Genomic DNA, 15602 nt, shown 5'->3' with positions numbered 1-15602 from the left:
TATATATATTCTAAACGTGAATAACTCTTGTTTTAATCTTTAATGTGGCGCCTCCTGTCATGTATGAATGAATTTATCACATTGAATTTCACCATCAAATTCTCCCTTTGCGCCTCCTGGCGGAATTTTCGTTTAACTGCAGGCCTTCCCCAACGGCAGCACTCAACGCGGCGGTAGAGAGCATTCTGGTTGACTACCTTATGTACATTAATAATTGTTTGCCTTTTTTAGGAAGCTTTTGGACTTTCTCATTGCTATGTTTTAATATATATATTTTTTTTGGTTAATCAGAGAATCGGACGGAGTGTAATGGCAGGAAGAAGCTTTTCAGACACTTTACTGTTGGTTCAAATGACAGCTTTGATGCATTCAGGTAAGAGTTTATCTATACTTCAGAAAACCTCTGAGAATAATCTCTTTTTACACCTTCAAATATAAATTGATACTATCCTTTTTCCTTTTATTTGCTCAAGTCTTATAAAAATTATTATAAAACAGTTCATAAAAAATATTTTAAATATAACATTTATTAAATCAATTTTGCAGTCTGACTTTGATAAATAACATGTTCAAAAAATTTCCCATTATCCCTTATATAAATAGCTGTAAAAATCAAGAGACCACTCCAAAATCTCATTTCAAAAAATATATGTAGATGTATTGTGGTCATTTCAGTCCCGTGTTTGTTGAATTTAAAAATCCTACCTCAGGAGTGACAAAGTCATCCAACAGCAATGTGAAAGACTGACAACATGACAAAACGCATGAAAACTGATTCATAGAATCGTGAACCGTTTTCATAGAAAAAAAATCTGTATTGAAGTTTTGCTAAATACATGTATAAATATGACTGTTATATTGCTTAAAAGTGAATCTAAACTTGTTTTCTTGCAGTATTTGATTTCTTAAAAATACAGAGCATCTTGACCTGTTTCTCCAGTTTTCATTTTCTGCAAATTAATGCAATTAGAAACAATATTTTTATTCAATATTTGAGAGAAATATTGTTAGTACATTACAGAGTTAAGTAATTAAATAATTAGTACATTTTAAAATGAGATAAACGGTCTCTGAAATGGTATCTTAATTTTTACGGTGGCTATATATGGGTCATTCTGTGTCAATTTAACCAGAGGTCCCCAGCTTAAATCTTACTTTTTCAAAAAGCAAGACCTAATCTGAAGTGATGAACGACAAAATATTAAAAGCCATTGGTGTATATTTACTGAGTAATCCAGTGCTTTCTAGACGCAATAAAAATTGTAATTTTCACCTTACATTTGGAGCCATATAACAAGGGGTGAAAATGACACAGGAAACATGCCAGCAACATTATTTTATTCAGTAGATCTATTTCTTAAATCTGTTGTCTTTGGAAATCCTTATTTCATTTTAAACCAGAGGTGACAGTTAAACAAATCTGAAAAGGGTATTTCATGTTCTTTTTACAAAATGTATATGCCTGCAACTCCAGAAGAGATTAGATTTACACTAATGTCCTTTTAGATTCTTGTGAATTAACTGCAATTTTTTGGGATCTAGATTTATAAGGCAATATGTACTTAAGTGACAGAGATAAGGGGATCTGATTCACTTAAGACTAGTTGTTACAATCCCACTATTACATCACAGTTGCATTGCCCAATAGGACATTTCCCACTTCTTATGCAGGGGGAAGCAGTCAAGAATATGTATAGAGGAAAGGAGGTCTGATGTTTCACTGGTTCGTCGGGTAGGCATCCTCTGTGTTTCCTTGCCAAGATCAGAGAGACACTGCAGTGGCCAGAAGCAGTGGGCAGCTATCACTGCAGCTCAAAGGCACCACAGTCGTAACCTTGAAAATTGAACCAGCAACCTTCTGGTCACGAGTCCGACTCTCTAAACATTAGGCCACAACAACAGGAAACCGTTAATGCGCGCTCAGTGCCCCAGTACCTGTATGGCATACCATTCCAACACTTGCCAAAATCAACGCAACCATACACTGCAACCCATTGGCTAAGGCTGTTATAGCCTCATTGGCTCCATTAATGCAAGCTCAGTGCCCCCGGTCCCGTATGGCATAACAATACAACACCATTTTATTACAAGGTCAATTGGCAGCCCATATTGCATCCTTCCATTTTTAACCACAGCAAGTGGCTGCTTCTCTCAGCTACAGTGGCAATATCTTCGACTACTGTCAGATGGGCCTGCAATCTGATCCCCACTTAAGCAGCCTTGTAGTGGAATTGGAAACAAAGCCCCTGCAGCCCACTTCCACCGGGAACATTTGCACTGTCCATCCCCGATCTTTAGCCTCCGCTGCCAAGTTGGCCAACCGCAGATTCTTTCTTTCAATTGCTTCATTAATCTTCCCAAGGTAAAGTCTATTCAACTATGAGGACTCTCCTACCGGAGCTGGAACATAGAACCATGCCGGATTGCAGGTAGGTTGCTGCGATTTCCAAGGGGAAAGTAAGTCTGTGGTTTAAATCAACTCGCATTTCCAAATCCCTTGCTATACTCGTGCAGACCTGAATCTGGGGTTAAGGGCTTGGCCCGCGGTTTCTGCCCCTCCCGAATAAAGGGTTGCCTTTTTAGGGAGTTAGCCATGGTGTCTTTTGAGGTATGGGATTTGTTGCCACTCTCTTGGTCTCTACTGCTGCAGCCAAGCACTCTAGTAATTGTGGCACCATGTGTACCTCCCCTGTGTCAAGCTCTTCTTACAACACACAAGAATATATTTAAGGTTTGCTGGAGCTGCACATAGATGGCAAGCTGGATCCTGTCCACACCAAACATGCAGATTTGTTGGTGAAGGCAGCACATCATATGTAGCTCTTATGATAAAACTTAGCCTGTTAGTTTCCACACTCCACAGCTAACTCCGAGTGATTTTGCGCCGTTCAATGCCTTCCCACCTCATCCAATGGCCTTGCTGGGCTTGAGAGACCGCTCTGGCGCATCTACTTGCTTTCTCTTGACCCTGAATCTCATCCACTACCAGGTGACTTCCTTTGGTGTCGTTTTTCGCCACGTGGGTGTGGTTGATGCCAAACCAAGTCCCCCTCTGCCATGTTGCACTTGTCCCAAGGTGTCCTTATGTCTGAGGGCTGCCTTTGCATCTCTTACCGCTGTAGTTGGCTTCCATTTCCTTCCTATCGCTACTGTTGGAGCATCATTTCTTTGGCGTAGATGGCGGCGCGTGAACATCGCGAGGCTCAGCGTCTCTCCAGTTTTAGCAATTATATACTGTTTTTCTTGCTCCTCTTGGGCCTGTTCGTTCAGAACAGTTGTGCATTCACAACGTACACCCGGCATGAGCTTTTGGATATTGGTTTGCGCATTCCCGGAAGTTATATCAGCATCATTCAACTCGTCCCTGAGATTGCCAAAACACCCGATGCTACGCACCCCACACGGCTGGGCGGAAGTGCTCGCCGGCGGCATCGAGATCGTAAACAAAGGCGGGAGAAGCGCGGAGGGATAAGAGCTAGGCTAAAGCTTACACCACACCGGCTCTCTTTACCCAGCATTTTCCTTGGTGGGAACCATCATCACCCTCAACACTGGTGTAACACAGGTCTGCGTACTGAGCCCCTTTCTCTACTCCCTTTTCATACTCTACTGCAGACCTGTGAATGGACCTAACTAACGCAGACGATACAACAGTGATTGGTCTCATCAGCAAGAACGATGAGACCGCTTACAGGGAGGAGGTACGGCACCTGGCCACATGGTGCTCAAACAACAACCTGCTCCTGAACACCTCCAAGACAAAGGAGATCATCGTGGACTTCAGGAAGGCGAAAGGAGGCACACACGACCCCATCCACATTAACGGGATGGCTGTTGAACGTGTTTCCAGTTTTAAGTTCCTGGGGACCCATATTTCGGAGGACCTGTCCTGGACCACCAACACCTCATGCCTGGTCAAGAAGGCTCACCAGCGTCTCTTCTTTCTGAGGACACTGAAGAAGAACCAACTGTCTTCAACTATCCTCGTGAACTTTTATCGCTGCACAATAGAGAGCATCCTGACCAACTGTGTCACAGTCTGGTACGGGAACTGTTCTGTTGCTGAGCGCAAGGCACTGCAGCGGGTGGTGGAAACAGCCCAGCGCATCACAGGAACTACACTCCCTTCCATTGAGGACATCCAGAAGAAACGCTGTCTGCGTCGAGCTCGCAGCATTCTCTAGGACTTCTCTCACCCCGCTTATAGACTGTTTACTCTCCTGCCTTCCGGTAGGCGCTTCAGGTGCCTCTGGGCAAGAAACAGCAGACTAGGAAACAGCTTTTTCCCCAGAACTGTTTCATTATTGAACTCTGCTCCCCACTGATTCCACTACCCCTCATAACTTTAACTGTAATGCTGCTATTACAATGCTGCTATTACATCTGCTGTTATCTGCTCTACCGGACTGTTTACATACACGTAGCATCATTTGCACTCTATACTGCTCACTTGCACACCAGAAATATTACTGAATGCTCATTTGCACTAATGGACTACTCTCATAAGATGATCACCATTTGAGATGGTGGTCTAGTGGGTTAAACCACTGAACTGTTAAATCAAGAGGTTGCTGGTTCGATCCCAGCAGCCACCACCAGTGTGTCCTTGAGCAAGTCACTTTACTACATGTTGCTCCAGGGGGATTGTCCCTGTAATAAGTGCACTGTAAGGCGCTTTGGATAAAAGCGTCTGCCAAATGACTTAATAAATAAATAAATAAATAAATAAAGTCATAACTGCATTACAAGGGGGGCACGGTGGCTTAGTGGTTAGCACGTTCGCCTCAAACCTCCAGGGTTGGGGGTTCGATTCCCGCTTCCGACTTGTGTGTGTGGAGTTTGCATGTTCTCCCCGTGCCTCGGGGTTCCTCGGGGTACTCCGGTTTCCTCCCCTGGTCCAAAGACATGCATGGTAGGTTGATTGGCATCTCTGGAAAAATTGTCCGTAGGGTGTGAGTGCGTGAATGAGTGAGTGTGTGTGCCCTGCGATGGGATGGCACTCCATCCAGGGTGTATCCTGCCTTGATGCCCGATGACTCCTGAGATAGGCGCAGGCTCCCCGTGACCCGAGGTAGTTCGGATAAGCGGTAGAAAATGGATGGATGGATGGATAACTGCATTACCTCATCTACTGCACTGTAACTTTCATAACTGCATTACCTCATCTACTGCACTGTAACTTCAATAACTGCACCAACTTTAATAACTACACTAACTCATCTACTGCACTGTAACTGTATAACTGCATCTACTCATGTATTGCACTATAACTTCAATAACTGCATTAACTCATGTCCTGCACCGTACCTTTAATAACCGCATCAACTCATCTACTGCACTGTAACTTTAATAGCTAATGTCTGTAATTTATGCACAGTCGAGTCACTTGCACTATTGTATAGTCTATATTGTTATCTGTTCATAACCACCTGTATATTAATGTTTTCAGTATATAGCCTTCTGTTTATATTGTTCATAGTACATACCGACTGTCACATTTTCATAGTACATGTCCATTGTAAAGTATTTTCCTAATATTGTATTCTGTATTTATTCACACTGTATATCCTGCACTTGCTAATTGCACTTCTGGTTAGACCTAACTACATTTTATTACACTGTACTTGTATATGTGTAATGACAATAAAGTCCAATCTCTTAAAAATCTCTTACACAGGGATCACAGGATTCTTTAAGCATCATCTCTAACCTTATTTTTGTGCATTTATATTTCTCCTGAAGGCTCGAAATGGGAGTTCATAAATTGAAATTGGCCACATCAGATGTGGCAACAAGCCAAATTGGAAGCAGCAAAGCTTCAGCTTTCCAGGAAGATCTGTATTATTTATTTATTTTGTCCACTGGCTGTCTCTTGAGTTGTTTCACCTGTTCAGCGTATTTAAGGTCTGCGGTGTACCAACGTCCAATGATTTTGATGGGCTTTTCCGTGACCATTGGTATGGGCTCACCCTTATACCGAATCTGTCAATGGTAAGCCTGGCCTTGACAACAGAATTGCTGTGGGATTTGCCTGGTACTATCCTGTGTTGTAATACAAAATTGAAGATTCTGAAAATATGCCTCAATCAGCTTTGTTACCTGATCTGGAACGTGGAAGAAGTCAAAGGCTGTCCACAGCAGCTCATGTGGCACTGATCCAAAGGCATTGGCAAGATCTAGAATAAACCCATGCAGGTCTTTCTTCTCCTTTTTGGCTATTTGCGACTGGTACCAGATGATGTTATCATGTCCTGAACTTCTGCACTGAAGTGTCAAGTTGTTTCTCTTCAGAAATCCTGAGAGTCTATTGGCCACAACGCTGAAGAAAATCTTACCTTCCAAATTCAATAGGCTAAGTTGGGGAAACTGGTCAATAGTTGAGGAGTTTTTCTCCTTTGAAATCAGTATGCCTCATGCCCTTCTCCAGACCTTTGGTATCACCTGCCTTTTCAAATGCCACAGCCAGTAATCTCCAAAGGTACCTCAACACCCCAGGGGCTTTCTTGAAGAGCCTGAATGGTATACCGTTGGGTCAAGGAACTGACGCTGATCTTGCCCGTTTACAGCACACTCAACTTTGCTCCATTTAGGGGGCTTTGTTTCCATCTGGTGTTCTGGTAGGTGAATTGGTGGCATGTCCTATGGAATGAAGACTGGCTCATGCTTCTGAATGTAGGAATACATTTTCCGTAGGTGTTCCTTAATATCCGCTATAGGTACTTTAAGGGTCCCAGTTTTCTCCTTGCTAAAGATGCTTCTGACGAACTTGTAAGGGTCTTTGTAGAAAGCGGTCCTGGTTTGCTCCTTCTTATGTTGCTATCTCAAACTCTCTGCTCTTTGCAACGAGGCCAAGTGACTTTTAATATCGCCTTGTAGTGCCTCTAGGCCCTTGCTTATATCTCCTATGGCCTTCTTCTACTGTTTCCTCGGGCTCCTCCTTTCTCTAAGTCTGTAAAAAAAAATTGTCTCCTGGACTTAGGTCGGCCCGATGTCTCCTGTAATCTTGTGTTCTTGCTTCTCACTCCAAATCACTCCACCCAATAGGTGTGGATTGTCCCCCCATCTTCTCCAGTTTTCTTTCGACATATCCTTTTTGGCGTGTTAAAGGCTGGACGAGATACAAGTCAATGGTTGCTCATTCTTTTTTGCAGGATTGAGACCAAATTATCTGACGTCATCTTCCATCCATTTTCTTTTCTACTGCTTGCATGGGTATTCGCTGGGTTGCTGACTGCTGGTAAGTTTATGCCTGGTTGGGCTTTGTCTGGTGTTCTGATACCCTGTGGGCTGTGGTGCTTTTCCCGCCAATGGGCTTCACCTGACTGATTTGCCCTACCTCTTGTGAAGTATTGGTCAATGCGAGGCCCCTCACTAAGCTCTAAATAAGGCTTCGTGAGTAAACTGGGATGTTGTTAATTATGGCGCGGGCACCGATTATGTGAGGAATTGATCCATTTGATCGGGGGCCTAAACATGCTTGAAAACTCATGAAAGTTTGTATATGTGTCAGAGGTGGCAAAAATGTACATCTGATACTGACTTCGGAATGAAGTGTGGCAAAATGGCTCCAAAGTGCCATCTACAAATTTTCAATAAAGCAGCCCTCACGCGCGGTTTCATATGCAGTAATTGTATGACATTTACAGGCTCATTTAAAATTTCAAGTTTCAATAATTGAACAAAACCGTTGGGGCAAATTTAAAATACACATGCATTAAGAGTCCTACCACTCTGCCCTAAAACTCTAAGTCTAGCCAACCAGCTTAGCAAGGCTTGCCAAGTCTCCTAACTGGTCAGGCCGGTGTTAACTCTTTCTTTTCAGTTATCTTGTCATTTAAAAAAAAACGCTTCCCCGCCAAAAACGAGTTTTTACGGCAATCAATGTTTGTTCTGTTGTACTGCAGGTGCCGCTGTTACATACCTTTGGGAAAAAGTACAGAATCCCAGAACCTAGAACGTATATGTTTAATCAGTTTTTAATGATTGTTCTGAGTGTAATCTGGGTGGAATCTTTGACAAAAAGCGCTAATTATCTGTTTAAGCAAAATGATGCATTTTTGAAGAAACCTACCCACATCTACGGAGTGATAAAAATGAACAAATGAAGATAAAAGAATACGGTTTCTTTTGTTTAAAAGCTGAGACTCTGTTCTTTCCTTTGACATATTGTTTGTACATATATTCTTTACAGAAAATTTACTGTGAGCCATTAAAGTTTGGTGAAAATAATAAAAAACGCTGGAGTAGGCTGGCAACTTCTTTTTAGAGAGGCTGGCGGCGAATGAGTTTTTGCCAGCGTAAAGCTGAAGGATCTTTTTCCAGTTTTCTTAAGGGGAACATCAAATAAAATTTTCACTTTTTTCTTACATTTTACTTCACTTTTACTACTTAAGTGTTGGCTATGCATATAGAGAAACGTCTGTATTTATTAGGCTATTTTTTGTCCGATCGAACAATAAATAATAATTATAGTGACAATAGTGGCAGTAGCTGGTTTCATTGTGACTTTGGGCGGTCACTTTGGCTCAATATCCATGACCTTTAACCTCACTACAGAAGATGATGATGGATTGAACATGTCATTTCATCCACAGTGACTGTGTGACAGAGCAGAAAACTGTGATTTTACACAAGAAAGAGAATGAAGGCTTCGGGTTTGTGCTGCGAGGAGCCAAAGGTAAGATTTTACTTTCTTCAAACATTCCTAACTTTTAGTGGGTGAGTAAATGCAGGGCCAGTATTGCCGATATTGATACCGATACCAATACTTTTAGAAGCATTCACTTGAATTTATATTTATTTTCCTGTGGATGAAATATCATGATTTATCAGATGAATGCATCATTCATTTGCTAAATCTGAATACATTTTCATGGCCACTAAAATATTTTTTAATTTTTGCTCTTTGTGCCTATAGGCTAATTAATCATGTAGATGTTAAAACACGCTACATAATTTAAACCAAATAAATATATTTATTTAGGGATTTACTCCTGTAATCGAATTAGCAAGCATGAACTTTGCACCAAATTATAACTGGAAAATAGTAACAATAACAGATTAACAGAATAGAAAACCAATATACAACAAAACAATTTCTCTCTATCCTATTACTACTTCTCTAGCTTTAAAAAAAGTCTACAAAATTATTAGTGAAGAACAAAGCTTTTAAAATTGCTTTTCCGTATTTGTTCAGTGTTATGTTTAGACACAATAATATAACAAATTACATTTCCCTTTTATTACATTTTTAAGTGAAAGTAAATAAAGTGTTTAAATAATAAAGTACTTTTCCTCTTTGGCTTTTTACCCCCAAAGGCCCAGTGCCATACAACTCAGTTCGCAGTGTTTTTAGGTGTATTTGAAATAAATAGTTCTTTATTATACAATTATTCACCACAAGTGAACATGTCATTTTAAAGGGATGGTTCAACCAAAAAGGAAAATCCTGTCATAATTTACTCACCCTCAAGTTCCAAATCTGTATATATTTCTTTGTTCTGATGAACACAGAGAAAGATATTTGGAAGAATGCTTATAACCAAACTGTTATTGGACCCAATTGACGGCCATACTAGAATAAATACTTTATTCATTCTTTGTTCTGTTGAACACAAAAGAAGATATGTTGAGAAGTTTAGGAAAGCAAACAGTTCAGGGGCACTTTTGACTACCAATGTCATTTTTCCTAGTATGGTAGTCAATGGGGTCCAATAACTACTAGAGAGGGAGTAATTCATGACAGAACTATGCCTTTAAAGGGGTGATTTCATAAAAAACAGACTTTTCCATGTTTAAATGCTAAAATCAGGTCTCTTGTGCATCTGCCAACTCAGAAAACGTGCAAAATGACAAATCATTTACTTTTTTTATGTGAGCCTATCTCTGCAAGCCCTTGAGAAAACGAGTGCTTCAGAAATTGCTCTCTTACTGACGTAGGCAGCCGTTCTTATTATAATTTTCCGCCACTTGTTCTGAACGTGTCCACCCATCGCGCCACCGCCATTTTTGTTTTTGCATGTGTAAAGTTCCAACACCATGACAAAAGTAGCAAAGCTTACAAACTTTTCTGTTGTTGGCTGCACAGACCCACACAGAACAATGTTCTCAACTTCACGAGATTGTGATTTATTTAGTTTTCAAAGGAAATCATCCAAACTGAACGAGTCAAAGCTGCAAATAAAACATTGTAAGTACCAGAATTTTTTAAGTAAGACCCCAGGGTCCTGCGGCAACCTTAAAGTAGATAAAATGGCACTGTTACACGTTTGTCCGTTCACTATTAGAAAGCAATGTCTGTGGCTTGTAAACATGCGACAGGATTGTCCTTTGTAAAGTTAATTTGACTAAGAGAAATAGTGCTGCGTGTGTCTTGAGTAACTTAACTTCAGAAGACTGTGTGTATCGTTTGTAAACACGCGACGTGGTTTCTCCTCACATCCAAAATTGGGCATGTAGCACATGGTATATCAAAATATCTGTGGACACATTATTTGACCCCTATGATTTATATTACATTTGTGTAAAACTAGAAAAAATCTCGCCTTAAAGGCGAGTGTATACTCTGCTATTAAATAAACATTATTTTATCAACTTAAATATTATCATAAATTAAACCAAAACAATGGCATAATTTCAGTATTTCACAAATTGTAAACATTTAAGTAATTACATTTCAATAAAAAAACATTATGTAAACAAGTTTTACTTTATGCTTCAAGTTTTACCCAATACAATAATAACGTACAGTTAGGCTATTTGAAGTTTAGTATAAACTTTCCTTAAATTACTTGTTTGATGTTTCCAGATTTTCTGAAAGAAACATGAACATGGTAATCTGTTCCTGGGTCAATGTTGAGCGTCTTGGGTTTACAATATAACCTGCAGTACTGAATATTTTTTCAAATGAACAGCTTGATGCTGCAATGCACAGATACTTCAGGGCAAACTCTGATAGTGGAGGTAGTGTCCCCATATTTGTTTTCCACCAGAAAAGTGGACCATCTTCAGCACTCCATCCGATCCCGGAACACTCCTCCCCCAATAGGGGCGAGTGTGCCGAGCTCGGAACTCACCCCCCCAGAGTTCTGCTATCAACAAGAGCTCAAGTAGAGGATCTGGGGAGGTGGTGGGATGTGTAATCCTTTAGAGATGGCTTCAGGTAAGAATCTTTGTCTACTTATGTGCTGGTTCGCTTGAGCTGATAGGATAGAGTCTATGATTGCTGATTGAGAACCAGCCGGTCTTAATTATATGCTCTGGCTTCTCCCGAACTTTGTTAATCTTTAGTCATCCATTGACATCGTTTGGTGGAAATCAGGTGCTTTGGGTCAGTTAAAGATATTTTTGATAGCCTGACTAGAGATGAGTCCAGACACCTCTTGAGATGCATCATTGCTCATTTTCATCAACCCATCCAGGAAACTTTTCTGCATATCACCCTTAATAGAAACAAAGCTGTTCATAAATCTTGGATCAAGGTAAGTTGCAGTGTTCAAAAGAACCTGCAGCTTTGAGTCATCACAGCCATGCCGAAGTTACCCATTTATCTTTTCCTTCATCTCCTGGGCTAAAGCAGAGTCACTTTCATCATCATGACTTAGATATTCAAATATTTTCCAAACCAATGACGAGACTGAGGACAGGGTGGTATGTTTTTTTCCCCACTTATTGCATCTGTAAATAGACTGAGTGGCTTAAGTACTGCTTTAACAGTTTCTAAAACTGTAATGTCCGAGACTTTCGGCATCAGATACCATTTTTTCCTTTCTTCAGCCAGCATGGCACAGATAACTTTCTGCTGCTCCAAGAAACGTTTCAGCATTTCATATGAAGAATTCCAGCGAGTGGGTTCATCGTATATCAGTTTAGGGTCTGGAGAGGACAAATCTTTCTGTTTTTTGACGATCTGAGGTGAAAGTTTTGGGAACCTGGTGAAGGCAGAAATGTTTTTTCGAAGACTTGACAGTGCTGCGGACACCCGGTTTACCTCCAACGACTTATTTATTGCAAGGTGGAGATCCACCAGGTGTAGTCCTCAAAGGCTTTTTTCTTGTTTGTGGCATTATCTGTTATTATGTCTACCATTTTTTTAACGTCCAGCTTCCAGTCTTCAAGTTTGTCTTCAAAGGCCTCCTTCAAACTTTCAGCAGTGTCATCTGTGTTGAGACCACAGCAGCAAAGACACCAGGATTGCAGTTCCCATGATTTTGTAATGTGCTGAAGAGTTAAAGACATGAAAGTGTCTGCAGTTCTGCTTGTCCAGAGACCTGTTGGGCAGCTGCAAAAGGGTTTTTCTCTGAGATGTTTGATTATGAGGTCTCTGGTGTCTTTGTAGATGTGGGGACATAAAAAAGTTCCGGCCTAGAAGCTGATATTTTGGGTTGAAGTGATGAAGCCTTTGCTGGACTCCACATTTTTCAACTGTATAAATGGTATAAATGGTACATGTTAATTCGTCAATATCTCGCTTCAGTTTTCTTGCCTCAGGTGAGTTTTTGTCATATTTCTGCTGACTTTGAAAAGCATCTGTCATTGTTGTCTGTTTTTGAGCTTGCGGAGGTGTTTCATGATCTTCAGCTTGCAGCTTTGAAATAAAAATAAAATATACTTAAGTAAATCAATGGGATAAGTCTGACCGAATGCAATATCATATCACTGGCAGACACCAACTCAAATACAACTTTTCAGTAGAACTTTTTTGCCTTTATAATACATTTAGACGAGATTACATATATTGAGTGTAAATATAAGAATGATACATAAACAATAATTGTAATTTTAGTAAATGAAATAAGCAATGAAACAATAAGATTACATTTGTTAAATAACTTTAGACAATATGATCCCACTGTAAGTTGATGTTAGATAAATTATAAAGTAATGTTAATGCACTGTATCTTATTGTATAGTTTGGTAACACTTTACATCAAAAGAAAAAACGTATTTTATTTGATTTTACTTTTCATCAATCCAACTTTTAAACTTTGACTTCATATTTTATTTTAAAGGGGTGCTTTTTTCTAGTTTTACACAAATGTAATATAAATCATAGGGGTCTGTCATGGCAGACAAGGGGAGACTCAAGTGCGGGGCAAAAACAAGGCTTTATTGACAGGGAAACAACTCCACCACAGTCCGGTAAATAAAACACCACAGACGACCCCCTGCGCGCCACGGGAAGATTCTGTAGAGAACTGGGTCCGGGGAGGCAGCTCGACCCAGAGCTCGCTAGACGAGAGAATCTGTAGTGCCTGGTAACGGGTGGAATCCAGGAGCAATGGTGGAGCCTGGTGAAGCAGGAGATCGCAGTCCGGAACACCAACGGGATCTGTTGTAGGTGCAGCGGGAAAGGTAACAAGGCAGGGCAGCAAGAAAAACGGAGAACTAGGATAGTTTGTCTCAAAGAGCTAAGACTAGGACGTGACAAGGCAAAGGCTAAGGACGTCTAGTACACGCTAGAACGTAGGGAGTCTGAGCTGGCAAAAACATGCAACGGTCAGACAAGGAACGAGGGAAAACAGGGGGGTTATAAAGGTAATTCTAAGGGGAGGTAAGAGAAGGCAGGTGAATGTGATAATAACAAACAAGTCACCGGTGAGGGGAAAGCCCTGATGGAGAAAACACGAGGGCTAGGTAAATGACGTAGACACCGAGCGCGTGCTAGCCCCTAAACACGGATCGCACATGCTCGACAAAACAAACATAACACCTCCCACGCCAGACAACACAAAGACAAGAACGGGATCATGACAGGGGTCCATATAATGTGTCTGGGAAGTTTCAGGCTGAATGACAACTTTTGCATGTGAGGAGAAACAGGCTGTTTTGGTGTGTGTCTCTTTAAGTGCAAGTGAGCTGCTAGTCTCCGCCCCCTTTTCAGCAGAAAAGTGTGCCAGTGCTTCCAGCGACAAAACAATAAAGTATGGTCACATAAAACGAACCAGAAACAAGGTTTCATTTTTGAACACAAACCACATTTTTGTCGATAAGCCACATTTTTGTCGATAAGCACACCTGTTTCCCCCTGGGCCATTAGCGAAGCCACTCCTGTCCCTGTTGGTCCGGTCACGACCGCATTTGGGAGAGAGAACCGCATAGAGTGTTAACAAACCATACACACAGCTTTCTGAAGTGAAGATACTCAAGACAAACGCATCGCTATTTCTCTAAGTCAAATTAACGTTACACAGGACCATCCCGTCACATCTTTACAAGCCACAGACATTGCTTTCTGATAGTGAACGGACAAACGTGTCACCGTGACATTTTATCTACTTTTAATTTGCCGCAGGTCCCTGGGGTCTTGCTTAAAAAATACCTGTACTTACAATGTTTTTTGCAGTTTTGCCTCGTTGAGTGTGGATAATTTCAATTGAAAACTAAATAAATCCATTGCTCTCTTGTCTCCGTAGAGGCTGGGAACATTGTTCTGTGTGGGTCTGTGCAGCCAACAACAGAACAGATTGTAAGCTTTGCTACTTTTGCCATGGTGTTGAAACTTCACACACGCGAAAACAAAAAAGGTGGCAGCGCAATGGGTGGACACGTTCAGAACAAGTGGCGGAAATATTATAATAAGAGTGACTGCCTACGTCACTAAGAGAGCGATTTCTGAAGAGGCTTGCAGAGATACGCACAAATAAAAAAAGTTAAGGATTTGTCTTTTTCACGTTTTCTGAGTTGGTAGATGCACTAGAGACCCCATTTAAGCATTTAAACGTGGAAAAGTCTGTTTTTCATGAAATCACCTGCTTGAGTTGCCCAGCCAAGAATAAGCATAACTGCGTTTCTGACAGACTGATATTCAAGACGTATTGCTAATGCTAACCATACATTTGTACATTTTATAATACACATACTTTGGATTTGTATACACGAGTCATCTAAAATGCTCTGGTGTATAAAAGTAATAAATCCTATTTATGTCATCCTGCGGTATTTTTACCCTTATAAATGTTACATGAGCATTAAAGGGTACATAAATAGACTTCACTGTATTAATGTTAATGTTAGCCGCGCTAATGCTAACGATGTTTAACTGAGCAAACGCCAATGTGTATTTCAATCCGACATTCAAATTAAATGTAGTATAATGGATATTTTGGATATTTTTCATTACCAAGAGCCAAAACCACTCGTAAACATTATTGTGTGTCTGTATGTGGAGTGAAACTATGGAACAAACTGGACTTGCAACAAAAGCAATGCCAAACTATTTATCAATTTAAACTGTTATATAAACATCGGGTATGGTCAAAATACAGAGATGAGGGTCTTTAATTTATATTGCTGTTGTACGCTGTCTCATAGTGTTAACATGTGCTCAATGTTTCTTACTATCGCTGGTATATTGTCCATTACCATCGTTTGTATATTGTCCATTACTATCGCTGGTATATTGTCTATTCTTCTACTTGTTGGAATAAACTGTTGTTAAAATAAATACTTGTTATTTGTGGCAACTCCACCATGATATAACATTTGTAAACAATCTGTGAGTAAAGTAACAATGAAGCTCAATGAATAATCACCAAATGGTGACCTGGGGTGGGATTTAATAAATTGTCTTCTTCCAACTCCCTTTCAGGCAGAATTCGATT

At 40.5% G+C, this 15602-nt stretch overlaps 1 protein-coding gene across 1 annotated transcript in view; it reads left to right on the top strand.

Annotated features, from left to right (window-relative positions):
• Nucleotides 1-15602, top strand: part of LOC130435279 (SH3 and multiple ankyrin repeat domains protein 2-like) — a 113040-nt gene that overhangs the window by 20620 nt on the left and 76818 nt on the right. The window contains exons 3-4 of the mRNA XM_056765768.1: nt 292-373; nt 8595-8677. Of these exons, the coding sequence (XP_056621746.1) occupies nt 292-373; nt 8595-8677 (165 nt within the window). The remainder of the gene's footprint in view (nt 1-291; nt 374-8594; nt 8678-15602) is intronic.

Source organism: Triplophysa dalaica, chromosome 14, assembly GCF_015846415.1.
Source record: "Triplophysa dalaica isolate WHDGS20190420 chromosome 14, ASM1584641v1, whole genome shotgun sequence".
Classification (NCBI taxonomy): Eukaryota; Metazoa; Chordata; class Actinopteri; order Cypriniformes; family Nemacheilidae; genus Triplophysa; species Triplophysa dalaica.
The sequence above is the reverse complement of the archived record's forward strand: the minus strand, read 5'-3'. Positions and strand labels throughout refer to the sequence as shown.